Source organism: Eleutherodactylus coqui, chromosome 6 (genome assembly GCF_035609145.1).
Source record: "Eleutherodactylus coqui strain aEleCoq1 chromosome 6, aEleCoq1.hap1, whole genome shotgun sequence".
Classification (NCBI taxonomy): Eukaryota; Metazoa; Chordata; class Amphibia; order Anura; family Eleutherodactylidae; genus Eleutherodactylus; species Eleutherodactylus coqui.
In genome coordinates, this window is record NC_089842.1 from 13,066,620 (window position 1) to 13,084,897 (window position 18,278).

Genomic DNA, 18,278 nt, shown 5'->3' on the forward strand with positions numbered 1-18,278 from the left:
ACTACTAAGTCTATCTAAAACTATCTAAAAACTTTGGAACAATTTCAGAAAAAAGTTCCTCACCGTACGGGCTTATTCAGACGGGCGTATATAGGTTGGATTTTCACGCCCGGCCGATATACGCTGCCCCTCTCTGCAAGGGGAGAAGACTGGACGGGATACGAGCAGTGCACTGAGCGCCCGCCCCCTCTCCACTGTTTGCAAAGGAAGGGGGCGGGACAGGGTGAAACTTAGCTCCACCCACCATCCCGCCCCTCCAATTGCCGCCATCAATTTATTTTTTATGACATGGACCAATGTCTCCCCTCCCCCTCTGATATGTTCTACTGTGGATAAAATATGGCTCTATGAGATCTCCAATTCATTGCGTTCTTTATCCTTACGGGGTCTTTGGAACGTGGAGCGACAACCCCGAAGTAGAGGCAGCCATTGGGGTTGTCACCCAGCGCCTGGTGCCAGTGTAGACTGGGAGAAGCTGCGGGATCCATGGCGGTGGGCGCTCACCTTCCAAGACTGAGACAGATCCTCCGACGACTCCGGTGGGGGCTAGCAGCGCTGAAGAGACAAGAAGGAGAAGATGCGGTCAGGGTGCGGGGACCGTCATCAGCCGCGCCGGCGCCATGTCCAATTAGCTCTCACCTGATTGCTTGCATTTGGGTCGGTTTCTTCCAGCTGGATTTTAATCTCCGGGTAGGCGGGGTCTCCGCTCGATTTCCGAACGTCTGGGTGTGGGGAGCGCGGGAAACCTGGAACTGAGGGTCACAATTACATGAGAGACGGGGGCAAAGGAACTAAAATCTGTACTTACCTGTCGTATCCTTTCCTTCAGTCTGTAAGCAGCACCTCGGGGTACGGAGATCGCGGATCAGCCACTGCCACTAGGGGGAGCCACCTAGCTCAACGGAAAAGTGTCACTGCTACCGCAACCCGCTGAGATAGAATGGAGGACAATGATGGCCGCTTTCTTAGACCTCCATCTAGTGTCGGACTTTTTCTATTATGCCCTTTTCACACCGCTGAGATTCGTGCGTCCAAGTGATGTTTTTTTTGCTGCTCGGTGATAGAATTTTTGGGCTCTTTTGCCCGCCTGACTCACCTTTCCGTTTCTCTTAGACACAATGGCGCTGGAACTGGTCGTCCGCTGTTATATCCCATCCGCAGTAAGGAACGGCGAGTTGTTCGGACAGGTTAGTTGGAGCTCCAGCGTTGTATTCCGTTGACTGTGCAGCACCTGTTGGTCAGAACGATTCCTGACATCCTCCTCCGACCCCTTTCAGTGATAAGAGGTTTAGGTCCGCAGGATCCCCTTCTGCTTGGTGTTTTTCCTCGATCCCGACGTTTTTGATATACTCTCCAGATTGATTCAAGAACCCCCTTAGCCCCCACCCCCCGTAGTTGGCACTGAAATCCTGACCCGGCTAGTCTGGCACCGATAACCCGGCCTCGTTAGGGACTGGAAAGATGAACGGACAGCTGCCATGGTCTTGTCCTTCCTCTGATGCTCCTTAGTTGAAGATTTCTCCTACAAGGCGTGTTGGTTAAACTTATCGTTTGCTGGCAATTTCCTCGGAGGAGGCTGACGGCCCTCCAGGGAACAAACTGCATTTACAACTTCCAGAAGCGTTTGTCTGCGGTTGTAAAATCCATCTTTGACTTTGCCACAACCGGAAGAAGCAGCGCGGCGTCAGAAGTCGTCTAACAGGCCGCTCCGTGGAGCGCGAAGCCAAGACTCTGTCTACGAATCTTCTCTCGCTTGCCGATGGAAGACGTCTTGGAGCTTCTTGTCAGTTGAGCAGAAAGTGGCAGTTTATAAGGCATGCAAATATATGCAAAGGGGATCATCTTTTGTAAGCTCTGCGACCAGAAAAGTATATCAAATACGTGATTACATCAACTGTAAAACCAGTGGTGTGGTCTACGTAGCATCGTGTCCCTGCCCCCTCGATTATGTAGGGAAAACAACTCAACAACTGCGCAGGAGGGTATTAGCGCATATAGGGAACATAAATCGGGGGGAACAAACTAGTGTGGCAAACCATATTAGGGACAAGCACGGAAACAATCCGGATGTACTTACCTTCCGAGGAATTGAAATGATTAAGCCAAATGGACGGAGAGGAAATCTGGACCGGAAGCTTTTACAAAAAGAGTGCGGATGGATATATAGACTTGAAACCATCCATCCTAAGGGTTTAAATGAATGTCTCTCCTTTGCATCATTCGTCTGAAAATAGTATAATACAGAACTAAAACTAGGCCACAGTGAAGAGGGGATGTTTGAAGATTGGCGAGACAATATAGTGGAATTCCTCCGTAATCCCTAAATGATGAGTAACATTTGTTTTTGACTCGTCTATGAGGTCAAAGGAGATTAATGTCCCCAAAAGAATCGATATGAAGTTGATCTGATGGTCTCACGTAAAAACTGATGATATTGACAATAGAATAAACCTCATCGTCTATAAAGCATGCGTCCTTGCATATATGAGACATTGATTCCCATTATTACCCCCTATGGATGAAGCAAACACTCTGATCTTGAGAGAGAATCAGCTGTCTGGTCACAGAATGCGAGATTCATAATATCAAAAACAGAGAAAATGTTTTTGCCACATATATAATCAGGCGGTGGATTACTAACGTTTTGTAGTGTTCATGAATAATTATGCTGCAGTCTAAAATATGCTAATTACTTATAACGGATATATCACTTGAGGTGTACAACCGAAGTGACACACAATTTCGGTGAGATAATCGCTAGGTGCGGTAAAGATACCAATCTTCCGCGCATTGTATGACTGGGTGACTACCAGTCTGAGGAATATGTCCAACTATGTGTCACAGGTTTAGGCGAATGAACGATTAAAATGTTCGCTGCGATCCCTAAGAGTCTCCTGTGAGACAGCTGGTTGAATATTTAATACCATCTGTAACTTACAGGAGCAGGGGACTGGATGATCAGGCCAATAAACGCTCCGAGCATCATTATGTCACGTGATCGGAGTGCTAGGCCAGCGGAACACACCCCCCGCGCGTCACGGCATCACATGATCGTGCCTTCGGTCTGACACGCCCATCTGTAACTTACAGGAGCAGGGGACCGGATGATCAGGCCAATAGACATTCCGAACGTCATGATGTCACGTGATCGGAGTGCCAGGCCAGCGGACACACCCCCCGCACGTCACGGCATCACATGATCGTGCCTTCGGTCTGACACGCCCCCCGCACGCTATGGCATCATGCGATCGGACAGTCAGAACGGAGCAGCTCATGCTGCGTTCTATGACATGTCCTTTGATCGCTGATCACGCTGCGGGGAGGCAACACCCGAAGAAGCACTTACAGATGAGTATAAGGAAAATGTATATGATCGGACCTCCGGTCTAACACGCCCCCCGCACGTCATGACATCACGTGATCGGACAGTCAAACAGAGCAGCCTACGCTGCGGTCCATGACATGTTCCTGGATTACGTGATTACGTTGCGAGGAGGAGCCAAGTGTAATACTCGAATAAGCGCATATAAATGAGCGCAAGGGAAATGTGAGACATATTGGACTGCAGCCTGATTCACTCCTACAATACAAGCCCCGCCCTGAAGTAGGCGGAGCCTTGGGTATAAGAACCCTTGGGATAGCAACACTTACCATCTCTGCTCATTTTACATCCTGACAGCTTGAGAGGCTGGTCATGTTAGGTTAGCTCCATCCTGAGGAAGCAACCATCTCCAAGGTTGTGGAAACGCGTAGATGGAGAGGGAGGGATAGGTTCCATGGGCCGATTCTCTCCATAAGAACTAATCTATGTGGGGGTTGTATGTTCATCATAATGCAACCCACGTAGACATATACAACTACAACTATAACAGACAGAGTCTATCATTATTACTCTAGTCAGCAGCTGTTGGTGCATCACAACAGACTGCATATACAGAGACAGAGATTTATCCAAAAGGGCATTGGATATAGGTGATAGCCTAGAATTCATTCTGGGCTACCACCAAACTATCTATGTGCATTTTATTGCAGCTATTTAAATCCTGAAGGATGAGTAGCTCATAGATGAATACTGCAGCTGTTCCATTTAATGCAGCCACTGTCTTTATTCATCTTATATACGTTCTACCTGTAATAATCACTTATACAAGTGGGAGCATCATCTCTCCGGAATAGAGCCTATGTATAAGTAGGAGAGAGAACATATTGAAAACACATTATTATTTGGAACAACTTATCTCTATCCTTGATAATCACTGAAGCTGTCGTCTGGTTGCAATTAACCTTGGTATATAATCACATGAGCCATAAGAAATGAATGGCTCATGCGATCAGTCATAGGCATAAGGGAATACCATAGAGTATCAAGCCAATATAAGCTTGGGTCTGCATTATACAAAAACATACTCCGGACTTAACACCTAATGGTGACATATCGGGGTGATTTCTATATAAATCAATCACCGCGATATTGTTCTAGAAATAATAAGAACAAATACGACCCAAGCAATATTAATGAGCAACTGTTATAAATGGGACGACAGTACTAGTAAATGTGTGTCAGGTACAATATTACTGACTGTAAATTAACAGACATCACTGTACCGTGACTAATCAGAGGACATCAGGCCTACCCTGTGACAGAGAACTAAAAGTGTTCAAGGTCATTGACAGTGAGTGCTTCACCACACTTTAATAAACATCTGGTGGTGCAAGTCATTGACAAATAGAAATCTGAGTAACCCTGGATAGAAAAAGACATCAGGGAATACAAAAGTGGTAGAAGTGGTAGAATTCTTGCCTGCCACGCGGGAGGCCCGGGTTCGATTCCCGGCTAATGCACCTAGATTGTTGGGACAGAGCAGTGTTCATCTATATATCTAAGCCCTACTGTTTTTAATTATTGTGTGACTTCTAGCACATATGAGAAAATATAAGGACGCCTTTTTATTATTTAAAAATCAATAAAAGCTAAGTTTTATTATTTTTGGTCCTTTCGGTGACAAGTTTCATTAAAGTTGAAAAAGGATTTCATTGCTACGGTGACAACTTTCAGTGATAAGAGGTTTAGGTCCGCAGGATCCCCTTCTGCTTGGTGTTTTTCCTCGATCCCGACGTTTTTGATATACTCTCCAGATTGATTCAAGAACCCCCTTAGCCCCCACCCCCCGTAGTTGGCACTGAAATCCTGACCCGGCTAGTCTGGCACCGATAACCCGGCCTCGTTAGGGACTGGAAAGATGAACGGACAGCTGCCATGGTCTTGTCCTTCCTCTGATGCTCCTTAGTTGAAGATTTCTCCTACAAGGCGTGTTGGTTAAACTTATCGTTTGCTGGCAATTTCCTCGGAGGAGGCTGACGGCCCTCCAGGGAACAAACTGCATTTACAACTTCCAGAAGCGTTTGTCTGCGGTTGTAAAATCCATCTTTGACTTTGCCACAACCGGAAGAAGCAGCGCGGCGTCAGAAGTCGTCTAACAGGCCGCTCCGTGGAGCGCGAAGCCAAGACTCTGTCTACGAATCTTCTCTCGCTTGCCGATGGAAGACGTCTTGGAGCTTCTTGTCAGTTGAGCAGAAAGTGGCAGTTTATATAAAGGAGCCACCTGATCAAGAAGGTCTTCTCCAAGAGCCCCATTCTGCATATCGCTGCCTAACTGACCAAGCCAGACATGTAGTGCTTTACTGACTGCAACTGCCCCCATAGACGCCTTGCACAGGACTGCCGAGTTTACGTAGGTCTGTTGTGAGCAGAGAATCTGCCCCGCGGTCCCCAGCATCTCTAGAACAGTCTTCACCTGCGACAAAGGACTTATCGGAGCATTCGGCCACCGGATGATGGATTGACTGTTGACTCCTAATTTTCTGAATCCGCCACATACATGTCTCGGGCGCCAAAGTCAGCGGGGCAAATTTACTTAGATGGACGCCACCATACCTTCGTGAGCTGCTGTTCTGGCTGGTAGACCCCAACGATCCCCCGGACCACCGCTCACAAGACCCCTTACCACTGGGCGTATATCCATAGAAAGGTTGTCAGACGCATTACCAGCAGCGTTCCTGACCGTCATTGCCTGGTATTGGGATCAGTGACGCAGAATCAAAATGGCGCAGCAGTAAGAAAGGGTCTTCTTGCCCCTCACTGAGGATGTCAGGACGGGGGCAACAACCAATCCACAATACAGAAACCAAGGATACCCCTCTAGACTACAAGGGTAGATGCAGGGGAGACCCACCTGGATGTCAGATTCATAGGCCAGAGACCCTCCTGGACGTGCGACCCCAATGTCAGGGACAGGAAAGCCCCCCGTAATGGCCAATAACAACACTTGTGGGAATGGGAGATACTATTGGTCACAAGTAAAGGATTATTTGGCTCTGAGGCTCGGTGGGCTTCTACTGGGTGTAGCAAGTGGCCGGATGAGTCCCCCGAGGTGCTGCCACAGGACTAGGAAGAATGCGATTTTAACTCCTCCAAACCAGACATTGAAATCTGTGTCTCCGCCTCCTGATTTGCATAATCAGCATATGGCAGCAGGAAACGGGACAATATACAAAGCAGGAGGCCGGTGCCATCTCTGCAGAGAATACAAGCTGTGCAGCATGCTGAGGCAGCCTACTGTACAGAAGGAAATACAAATCTGTGCAGTATAGAAAGGCAGTCTCCGTTACAGCAGATAACAGAATGGTGCAGCATGTAGAAGCAATTAAATGTCCAACAGATGATGTCCGACTATCTACTGTACAGGAGACTGTCTCTTCATGCTGCACAGACTTGCATTATGCTCTGCATTATTACACGGCTTCTCCAGGCTGACAGACTTGATGATCTGCTTCTGTATTATCCGTTGTACACATATATAAGGGCTATCCCATGAATCACTGCACCTGATGCACTTCCTCCGCTGGCGGTGCTGACGCTGCTGGCGCTGTCCTCCAGCCACGTGCTGTATATAAAGGAGTCTCGCTTGTGAGGCGTTCCTGAGGAGGAGGCACTTTCCTGAAGAAGCAGAAAAAAAAAGTAATCATTCTGAGCCCGTTTAGACAGGCAGATACATCGTTGGCTCGTTCAAACGGGAATCGTTCCGTCTTTCACATTCGCTGTAGTGACTGAGAGGAGCTGAAAGAGCGCTGATTAACCCGAACGATAAGCGAACGAGCCGACGACGGGTTTTATGCCGGTATGAAATGAACCCCAAACAAAGAGTAACCGATTATCGCTCGTCGTCGGCTCGCATTTAGACCGTTCGCTCCCTCTTTTTGAACAATAATCGTTCCGTCTAAAAGCGCCCAGAGACAGCGCCGAGAGGTTGGTGATACCGTGTCTGTGAGGTATGGCGTGGCTACCTTAGTCTAAGTGGAAGGGTTAAATGCTTTTCAGCATCTAGGAAAGCTGAGTGCTGAAGGGGCTTGGAAGCAGACTTCAAAAAAAAAAATCACAACCCCACAGGGGGCCTGTAATGTACCACAGCCAGAGCAGGAAATATTTACAATACGAGATAAGGACAAGAACAGCCTCCCCCCCCAGGGACTTCTCCTCCCCACTTTGGAGCTGGCCACCGCCAGACCTGCTATCATTTTGGAGCCAATTTTAATAAAGGAACTTCTCTCAAACAAAGAGGAAAATGTAATTTGGAAATCATGACTGATCTGTACGTCGCAGCCCATCAACAAGGATATTTTACAAACTGTCACATCACTGCAACCAGATACAGGTACTCCCATCATTGTGAGACGCTCAGAGAGCCCAGAATCGTATATCTATGAAAATACGTATCCAAACACATTCGTGTGTGGGCTCAAACCGTATGTCAAATCATGAGAGTTAACTCAGCCGTCATATTTTCATTGTGGGTCCCACCCACACCAAGGTATGAAGGAAATATGGATTTCAGTGCCCATGCGCTCCAGTGTAAGCCAAACCCCCATGGGGGCTGGAAGGAGCTGAATTGGAGTTACCTCGACGAGGGTTTAAAATTCGCACATGGACTCGTATTCAGGGTCGGCCCATTGGCGTGCACGATGCGTGCGGACTGCCCTGTAATTCCGTGATAACACTCTACTTGAATCCTTTGCGAATATCTTCTGTACGCCTCTCGCCTATTATCTTGTAATATCAATTTTTGTATTTTCCTGTTAATCAGCACTGCTACCTTTTTAGAATTAAGCTTTCATTAATTAGTGAACCTCGTCTGTGTTAACATGAAACCATATCTCTAAAGATATAAATGTGGGTAATTAGCATTTGGGTCCAACTCCCGTGAATATTGGTGGTGGCAGCGATATTGAGCACAGGGTTAGGCGGATTGCTGTAGAAGTGTGGCCGGAGGTGATGGTCGCTTGTCTGGTTGACGTGCAGGATTCCGGAAAGTTGGGTACCAATCACTACACAATCTAAGCCTCCCCTCGCCTGCGTGATAGTGTCAGTGATCTTATCCACACACCAACCCCACAATGGCGCTGTTTATGAAGATCCTCCTCCGTAACATCATCGTATGTGACTGTAGTGAGTGTGCAGGTATATGTTGGGGGCGGAGCTCAGGTCTATGTTGGGGGTGGAGCTCAGGTCTATGTTGGGGGCGGAGCTCAGGTGTAGGGCTATTACACAGAATACTCTGGGTCTAAGTAGCCATTACCATTCCGGTGTCCTCCTCATCTAACAGTTCGTTCTCCTCCACCACACTGGCGAAGCTGCTGGCGCTAGACGATGACCGAGAGAAGTCTCTTTGGGTTTCTGGTTTGGAACCTGAATCCATCCTGTAAAGCACAGACGAGTATTGAGGCGCTCGCTCTATGAGGGTCTCGTCTTCGCCGCAGGACAGTTACCTGTTCTTTGTAGTGGGCATTTCTGGGGAGCTGTGGTTGGATGAGTTCTCAGATTTGGGCTCCTGAGAGGAGGTGCCGCTGTCCGGGGTCTTCAGGGGGCCGGTTGGACTTTCTCTGTAACAGACAGAATAGAGAATGACGACCTAAAGTAAATGCCCCTCCAACAACAACGTGCCTCCCACGGCAGCCCACCCGGACGTCACACCTCTTCTCTTGCACCTCCTGGATGTTCTCGATGCCGATGGCGCTACTCCTGCGGGAGCTGAACGGACCGGATTTCTTCCTGGTTGGACTCTTTCCTGGGACAATCAGGGACTGCAAAAGATTTGCTGGTCGTTAGTAGATGGTTTCTCCAGCATCTCCCTCCATAACTACACGGTGAGATCCTCCAAAACATCACAACACACTTTTCCAATTTGTTGCAGCCATGATTTATTCCTCACACAGAGGAGGGTTTGTTACAATGTATCAGTGCAGTTAATCATCTGCAAGCTGAACACAGCAGCACCAATCTCTCTCTTTTGTCCTGGACTCCAGAGCTCATACCTGCGCTGATACATTGACACTAACCCTGAGCTGTGGGCAGGACAAGGACAGGACGGGGTTTTCAGCCCCTAATGTAAGGTTTCTATTCACTGACAGCAAGCAGATGAGGAGGAATTGAAACAAAGTCGTTATACAAGTTGGCCTCATGTGTCGTTTATCCAACCAAGGAACAGACCTTGCTTCTCCGTGGTCACAAGTCGGTGACATTTGTCAGTGCCCACGGTCTGCGGTCAGCTTACCCGCACTGGTCACACATGGCCAACATCATCCACACCACACACCGTGTTGGCACTTCACGTGACCCCCGTACTCCGTGAATACGGATCCAGGAATGGGAGGTAATTATGTTAGTGCAAATCTGACCCCATAGTAGGAGAAATGATGCACCTCTTCTATGGTTCCTATGCCTATGGCACTTCCGCGGCGTCCATGCCGACCGGGCGCTCTACCTGGCACAAGCAGTGACTAGCAAGCGGGAGGGAGCGCGCACAAAAAACATGGAAACGGTTAGGAAGAGACGTCACATCGGGGGCGGAAAAAGAACAAAGGAGCGAAGAAGAAGAGAAGGCGTGAGAGATGTGACACGGAATGGTTGGTTAATGGTGGCGAGTCAGGAAGACAAGAGGGAAGAAGAAGTAACGAGACGAAGAGAAAAAGAGAGAAAAAAGAACAAGTCATGCAGAGAATGGACAGCTTGTATCAGAAATGGTTAATCACACAGCACCTCCACCCGCCGGCCTCAGCCGACCATCAGCCTATCAGCTTCCGCCGGGGGACTCTACAGAACCCGGACTCCCCGCTGGACTCCTGACCATGAGTGCAATGCAATGCTGCCACTCGCAGGCCTATAACTGATGCCCAGCACTGCCACTGCCAAACCGACAACTTTGGGGACGTTAGTAGCCGTCAGGGGTCAAAAGACAGTGATCCCCCCATAGAAATCTGGAGGAGGCAGCAGAGGAGTCTGAAAAGAGGGTCAGAGAAATGTGGGAGTAGTAGTTACAGGTTGGGGGGGGGGGAGAAAAATCTGGAGTGCAGGAGCAGAGATGTCAGGACGGGCAGCAGAGGAGGAGGGGACAGAGGAATCTGGAGGAGTGGAGGGATGCAGAAGAGTCGGGAGGTAGGAAGACAGAGGAGTTTGGAGAGGGTGGAGGCAAAGAAGGCTGGAGAGAGTGCAAAAAAGGGTCTAGTGGGGAGCGCACAGAAGTCTAGAGATGGGTGTGTGCATGGGGCAGTCGGAAGAAGACGTGCACAAGGCAGTCTGGAGAGTAAGGGCTGCATGGGGGAGTCTAAAGAAGAAGGGCTGCACGGGGCAGTCTGGAGAGTAAGGGCTGCGCGGGGCAGTCTGGAGGGGACAGGCGTACACTGGGCAGTCTGGAGGGGAAGGAGGTAAACGGGGGAGTCTGGAGGGGAAGGGGGTAAACGGGGGAGTCTGGAGGGGAAAGGGGTACACTGGGCAGTCTGGAGGGGAATGGGGTACACTGGGCAGTCTGGAGGAAAAGGGGGTACACTGGGCAGTCTGGAGGAAAAGGGGGTACACTGGGCAGTCTGGAGGAAAAGGGGGTACACTGGGCAGTCTGGAGGGGAAGGAGGTAAACGGGGGAGTCTGGAGGGGAAGGAGGTAAACGGGGGAGTCTGGAGGGGAAGGAGGTAAACGGGGGAGTCTGGAGGGGAAGGAGGTAAACGGGGGAGTCTGGAGGGGAAGGAGGTAAACTGGGGAGTCTGGAGGGGAAGGAGGTAAACGGGGGAGTCTGGAGGGGAAGGAGGTAAACGGGGGAGTCTGGAGGGGAAGGAGGTAAACGGGGGAGTCTGGAGGGGAAGGAGGTAAACGGGGGAGTCTGGAGGGGAAGGAGGTAAACGGGGGAGTCTGGAGGGGAAGGAGGTAAACGGGGGAGTCTGGAGGGGAAGGAGGTAAACGGGGGAGTCTGGAGGGGAAGGAGGTAAACGGGGGAGTCTGGAGGGGAAGGAGGTAAACGGGGGAGTCTGGAGGGGAAGGAGGTAAATGGGGGAGTCTGGAGGGGAAAGGGGTACACTGGGCAGTCTGGAGGGGAAGGGGTGCACAGGGGAGTCTGGAGGGGAATGGGGTACACTGGGCAGTCTGCAGGGGAAGGGGTGCACGGGGGAGTCTGGAGGGGAAGGGGGTACACTGGGCAGTCTGGAGGGGAAGGGGGTACACTGGGCAGTCTGGAGGGGAAGGGGGTACACTGGGCAGTCTGGAGGGGAAGGGGGTACACTGGGCAGTCTGGAGGGGAAGGGGGTACACTGGGCAGTCTGGAGGGGAAGGGGGTACACTGGGCAGTCTGGAGGGGAAGGGGGTACACTGGGCAGTCTGGAGGGGAAGGGGGTACACTGGGCAGTCTGGAGGGGAAGGGGGTGCACAGGGGAGTCTGGAGGGGAAGGGGGTACACTGGGCAGTCTGGAGGGGAAGGGGGTACACTGGGCAGTCTGGAGGGGAAAGGGGTGCACGGGGCAGTCTGGAGGGGAAAGGGGTGCACGGGGCAGTCTGGAGGGGAAAAGGGTGCACGGGGCAGTCTGGAGGGGAAAAGGGTGCACGGGGCAGTCTGGAGGGGAAAAGGGTGCACGGGGCAGTCTGGAGGGGAAAAGGGTGCACGGGGCAGTCTGGAGGGGAAAAGGGTGCACGGGGCAGTCTGGAGGGGAAAAGGGTGCACGGGGCAGTCTGGAGGGGAAAAGGGTGCACGGGGCAGTCTGGAGGGGAAAAGGGTGCACGGGGCAGTCTGGAGGGGAAAAGGGTGCACGGGGCAGTCTGGAGGGGAAAAGGGTGCACGGGGCAGTCTGGAGGGGGAAGGGGTGCACGGGGCAGTCTGGAGGGGGAAGGGGTGCACGGGGCAGTCTGGAGGGGGAAGGGGTGCACGGGGCAGTCTGGAGGGGGAAGGGGTGCACGGGGCAGTCTGGAGGGGGAAGGGGTGCACGGGGCAGTCTTTGAGGGGGAAGGGGTGCACGGGGCAGTCTGGAGGGGGAAGGGGTGCACGGGGCAGTCTGGAGGGGGACGGGGTACACGGGGCAGTCTGGAGGGGGACGGGGTACACGGGGCAGTCTGGAGGGGAAGGGGTGCACGGGGCAGTCTGGAGGGGAAGGGGTGCACGAGGCAGTCTGAAGGTAAAGGGGTGCACGAGGCAGTCTGAAGGTAAAGGGGTGCACGAGGCAGTCTGAAGGGGAAGGGGTGCACGGGGCATTCTGGAAGGGAAGGGGTGCACGGGGCATTCTGGAGGGCAAGGGGTGCACGGGGCATTCTGGAGGGCAAGGGGTGCATGGGGCATTCTGGAGGGCAAGGGGTGCATGGGGCAGTCTGGAGGGGAAAGGGGTGCACAGGGCAGTTTGAAGGGGTGCACGGGGCAGTCTGGCAGCAGTTTGGTTCCCTACTGACATAAGCATGTACCGGGCTGATCTAAACATGCAAGATTACAGGGAGGGCCACAGTTACATCTAAAGCCCCCCAATGTATGCCGGTCCTCACAGGACTGACCCGTCCATCTAGCACCATCTCTGGATAAAATTACACCCCAAACTCATAGAGCTGCAAAGTGAATCTTAAACAACATCGCCCCATTTCTCAAGAGTGGCCAACTGACTTCTTCCAGGCTCTGCAGTCCGTGACAAAGACCCGCCTGTGATCTATGCTAGAGGGGTCAGCCTCCGTCCCCGATGCCAGGAGGAGCCGCACCGAGCTCCATGCACTGCCCACTACCAGATATCATGTGATCTCTTCTTCATTTGCTATTTTCTAATCCCTCTATATTATATATATATATAGATTGGGGGGGGGGGGGTACTTACTATTCCTGGTGGCTTTGGCATATCCTGGTTGTTGTGCCCAAAGCTGCCGCTGTGGCTAGTGGACACCGTATGCTGCTTCTTATTGCTGAGGCCCATGGCGTCCATGGACTGACTGCGACTCCTGATTACTCTCTGCAAGAAGAGAACCAAAAACATTACATTGCTTCATCCCTGGCCTGTTCAGGGGCGACCGGTCTGGTGTCATGGCAGCTGTACTGGAGTCCCCCAGATGTCCCACACGGATATATAAAATCAGTAACAATCTTGCAGAATGCCTCTGTGGTGAGAACAGATGTTGTACTGCTATAGGGCCACCAGGGGGCACTGCTGTCATGGGAAATAATAGATACTGGGTTGCAAAATTAGTAAAATGCTAAAAGTTGGAACGGTAGTAAGTAGCGGCGCAGGGCCGGTCCTCGGCTGCTCTAGAGGATGCTGCATACATGAGCTACGGAAACTACAGATTCTCTTACTACAAGAGCGAGAGACCCAGGACCCTTACTGATTGTCCACGGTCCACCTGACCGCGCACGCTACATGAGATCAGACACGATTACTGCGCTGATAGAACAGTCGCTCTCTTATGTTATGTATCTCTCACCTTAAAAGACTCGAAGAACCCGCCGCCACCGCCATTCTCAATCTTGTCATCCTCCCCGCCGAGGCCCATCATGGACTGGCTGTTGATGTGAAGTTCCTCGTACAGCGTCTCCAGTAACGCAGCGCGTGTCCGCTCCTAGGGGGGTAAGAGTTAATAAGGGGACTCTAATATTGATGACCTGTCCTAAGAGCATCACAGGTGAATGGAGGTGGAGTGGGGCGGGGATCGTTCTGATACGTAAGTGGGCCGTCGTTCGCAGTAAGTGGGCCGTCGTTCGCAGTAAGTGGGCCGTCGTTCGGAGTAAGTGGGCCGTCGTTCGCAGTAAGTGGGCCGTCGTTCGCAGTAAGTGGGCCGTCGTTTGCAGTAAGTGGGCCGTCGTTCGCAGTAAGTGGGCCGTCGTTTCTAAATAACCTATTCACACGGCCGATCTGTCAAATGAAAAAGCAAACAAATTTGCGTTTGTTGTTCAGTCGCGGCGTGCATTAATAATGAATGATAATCGTTTAGATACTCACTGGGTCGCGGGAATCCGAACGACTACGGTCCGAGTAAAAGATCCTTTAGGCCGGTCCCACACGGACGGGTTGATTCCGCATGCGGGAGCCCGCAGCAGAATCAAGCCCTGTCCCCAGCCAGCGACCACACGTACCTGGTAGGTCCTGCATTGCGGACGTCCGCAGCGAGCCGCCGGAGGACATGTGCGGTACAGTTTTTTTTTTTTTTAATGTTTCTTTTTCCCGCGCCGTCGCTAGGTGACAATACGGGTGTCCGTTACATATCTGCAATGCCGATCCGATCAGATGGTCCACGGGTCGGACGGCTTCCACCAACTTCAATGGGAGCCGTCCGTGCGGAATCCGCACTAAAATAGAACCTGCTGTGATTTTATTTCGGCCAGCGAATGTTCTGTTGTCTGAACGCGTGCGGAATCCCGCAGATCATCCGTAATTTAAACTGGGTCGTGTGAGACTGGCCTTAGTCAATATCAGATTAGTGGTGGTCCGGCACTCGGGACCCCTGACGATCGGCTGGTTAAAGAGACTATGGCGTTTGAGTGAGCGCCGTGACTTCTTCTCCCACTAGTGCTGTCACTTTCATTTGTCACATGACCTACGAGCAGGTCCGTTCCATTGAAATTAATAGGGCTGAGCTAATATATCTGCTGCTATGAAACGTACGGTGCTGCGCCTCATAGGAGGTCAAGTGGCGGGGGGGTCTCCAATCAACCGATCACGGTGATTCCAAAAAACCAGATATGAATGACCTAGCCATTAATATTGGAGTCGAGGAAAACCCCATTAAAACACGGCAGGGAAATCAAGACCTGCGACACTTCATGGGGTGCGGAAAAAACACTCACCTCCAGTTTGGCGAATTTTTCAGCTTTATAACAGGCGTATTCAGCGTTGATCAGTTTAGTCAGAAGGAATTCCTGAAACTCAGACCCCTGAGAAAAGATAGATAGCAGAATCATCTCTGGGACTGCTGGGACTTGTAGTCCGACCATAGAGAACAACAGAGAATGCAGATCTCTAGAGAACATGTCTATCCTCCTACCTTACGGAAAACTGCAGGGTCCGGAAGTGGTGGACCGAAGAAAGGCACGTCGTCCCGGGCAGTGACCGAGACCTGAGGGAAGAAGGTGCACACGCTATACGGTTATTACAGCCGCAGTCACATGACCTGATATAACAAGCGGCAGCAGGAGACAAGGAGATGTAGACGCTGCAGCTATTGGGAAGACTCATCGTCCATCAGCGTTAATCAGGTCTGACATGGGTGAGGACCAGAGACCGTCTCCTGTCACCGCTGATCACTGTCAACACCAGACTTGCTGCGAGGAGCTAATCCTGAAACACAAGGCGCACCGAAGACGAGGGAGTGATAGCCAGAGATCAGCCGCTACCTCGCACTAGGGGATCCGCCACTCCCTTGCATCTGGGGATCATCCTCTACCACGCACCCGGGGATCGGCCGCTCCCCAAGCACCCGGGGATCGGCCGCTCCCCAAGCACCCGGGGATCGGCCGCTCCCTTGCACCTCAAGGGGATCTGTTTTGCTCCAGGCTGATCACCTTGTATACGAAGACCATTTACATTGCGTACCTTGTATACAGTGTTGTCGGTGCAGGCGTTCTCCACTTGAACCACAATGTATGCGTGCAGAAAGTTGGAGGCGATCATGTCAGGGACGAACGGCGTGTTCTCGTCCTGGAACACTATGGCTACGATGTCATTACCAATATGGCGTTTACGCTGCAACTGAAGAAAGTAAAGAAGAGGATGAGAGATCAGGATGAGAGGCGGCACAGACTCTGCCAGGGGCAGCTGGTCATATTAGGTAGGGGTCTCTATACTGGGTATTAGGTGGAGCATTAAAAAAATAACAAGAAACACCATAAAAGCTTGGAGACCCCAAAAATCACAAACCCCGGAAAGGGCTGTAGAACTAACGTCTTTATCTGTTCCCAGGAAACCTGACGGTCATAACAGCTCCTACAAGACGTCTTACATCAGACACTGGCAGTACTGCAAACGCGTTCTACAGCGACTGCTGCGAGATGCATAATGGAGGCCGCAGATCTCCATCCTGATGTCACCATCGCCCTTCTGGGGGTCAGTAACTAAACTGGTGGGCGCGGGGTCACTACCTGCTGTGCGTCGCCCTCCGTGTACGGCAGCTTGGTGGAGATGTGGAACATGATTTCTTTGCCTCGAAAGTTGCAGTAAACGGACTCTGTCCCCGTCTGTCCATGCGTAACGTCCAAGCCTCCCCGAAATCTGTAGCATCAGATGCGATGGTTAATAGTGTTGCTCCATGGAACAAGAGACCAATATCCCCCCAGATCACTAGACTCACCCCTTAAAATCCTGCAGGAAAACCCGCTCACCCAGCAGTTCCAAGAACTCCATGAAGGCGGCGCTCTCCTGTATGGTGCTGAACAGCTCTTCTTCTGTGGTCTGAGAATGAGGGAACGGACCATTAATAGAGACACCAACCCCCTGATAAAGACCCCAACACGATCAGGTGAGATTACTTCACCCCAGTGACAGAGACCCCAACACCTCTGAGACATAAACCCCCCCGGGAGAGGGAGCCCAACACTAGCACCTGAGACCACAACATCCCCAAGACCACATAACCTCTGAGACCCTGACCCCAATACTATCGAGACAGAGACCCAACACTAAGACCCTCACACCTGAGACAGAGACCCCAACGTTAACACCCCAACATTAACACTGCAAACACCGCAATACTACTGATACACAGACCCCAACACCCCAACCCCTGCACCCTGAGACCCCAAAACCTAAAAACAGAGACCCCAACATCCCAACCCCTGCACCCTGAGACCTCAACACCTAGAGACAGAGACCCCAACCCCTGCACCCTGAGACCCCAACACCTAAAAACAGAGACCCCAACATCCCAACCCCTGCACCCTGAGACCCCAACACCTAAAAACAGAGACCCCAACATCCCAACCCCTGCACCCTGAGACCCCAACACCTAAAAACAGAGACCCCAACATCCCAACCCCTGCACCCTGAGACCCCAACACCTAAAAACAGAGACCCCAACATCCCAACCCCTGCACCCTGAGACCCCAACACCTAAAAACAGAGACCCCAATATCCCAACCCCTGCACCCTGAGACCCCAACACCTAAAAACAGAGACCCCAATATCCCAACCCCTGCACCGGAGACCTCAACACCTAGAGACAGAGACCCCATCAGCCCTGAGATACAGATCCCAACTTCTCATACCAGGGACCCCAGCACCACGGGGACAGAGACCCAAACACCAGAACCACGGGACAAGTTCCATCTTCTCCCTCTAATGCACGTTCTGGGGGTGATTTACAGATTCTCATGATCAGGGCACCCACCGTATGCATCTTGTTGACAACGTGTCACCCCAATATTCTGCCATGTACCGCACTACAGCAGATGTTGGTGCCATGTCTATTAACTATAATAGCAGCTTACTGACCTGCCCAGTTCTCTGGTAGATGACCCCAAATTTGAAGTTATTGCTGATGACGTGTTCATCAAAGGTGACGATGAGACGAGAAGCCTGGAAAGATGGAAGGTCGTCAAAGTTATAGCAGAGGTCGTCACCGTTATATATGAAGTGTCACCATTATACCCCGTCATCACTGCAAACTAATCATTAGGAAATTATACAGTACCAGTGTTTCTGGTGGCGAAATGCGCCGCACAGCTCTGCTACATGCACATCACATACACACACAGCTCTGCTACATGTACATCACACACACACAGCACTGCTACATGTACATCACACACACACACAGCACTGCTACATGTACATCACACACACACATACAGCACTGCTACATGTACATCACACACACACACACAGCACTGCTACATGTACATCACACACACACACACACAGCACTGCTACATGTACATCACACACACACACAGCACTGCTACGTGTACATCACACACACACACACAGCACTGCTACGTGTACATCAC

General features: G+C 51.3%; 1 protein-coding gene across 1 annotated transcript in view; it reads right to left on the reverse strand.

Moving 5' to 3' along the window:
- RAP1GAP (RAP1 GTPase activating protein) overlaps positions 1 to 18,278 on the reverse strand; it is a 112,800-nt gene that overhangs the window by 1,609 nt on the left and 92,913 nt on the right. The window contains exons 11-24 of the mRNA XM_066606267.1: positions 17,764 to 17,847; positions 16,625 to 16,725; positions 16,416 to 16,545; positions 15,871 to 16,026; positions 15,323 to 15,394; positions 15,126 to 15,212; positions 13,766 to 13,900; positions 13,165 to 13,296; positions 9,029 to 9,138; positions 8,824 to 8,937; positions 8,634 to 8,754; positions 6,886 to 6,997; positions 640 to 752; positions 505 to 555 (exon numbers count right to left, since the gene is read on the reverse strand). Of these exons, the coding sequence (XP_066462364.1) occupies positions 547 to 555; positions 640 to 752; positions 6,886 to 6,997; positions 8,634 to 8,754; positions 8,824 to 8,937; positions 9,029 to 9,138; positions 13,165 to 13,296; positions 13,766 to 13,900; positions 15,126 to 15,212; positions 15,323 to 15,394; positions 15,871 to 16,026; positions 16,416 to 16,545; positions 16,625 to 16,725; positions 17,764 to 17,847 (1,476 nt within the window). The 3' untranslated portion in view covers positions 505 to 546. The remainder of the gene's footprint in view (positions 1 to 504; positions 556 to 639; positions 753 to 6,885; positions 6,998 to 8,633; positions 8,755 to 8,823; positions 8,938 to 9,028; positions 9,139 to 13,164; positions 13,297 to 13,765; positions 13,901 to 15,125; positions 15,213 to 15,322; positions 15,395 to 15,870; positions 16,027 to 16,415; positions 16,546 to 16,624; positions 16,726 to 17,763; positions 17,848 to 18,278) is intronic.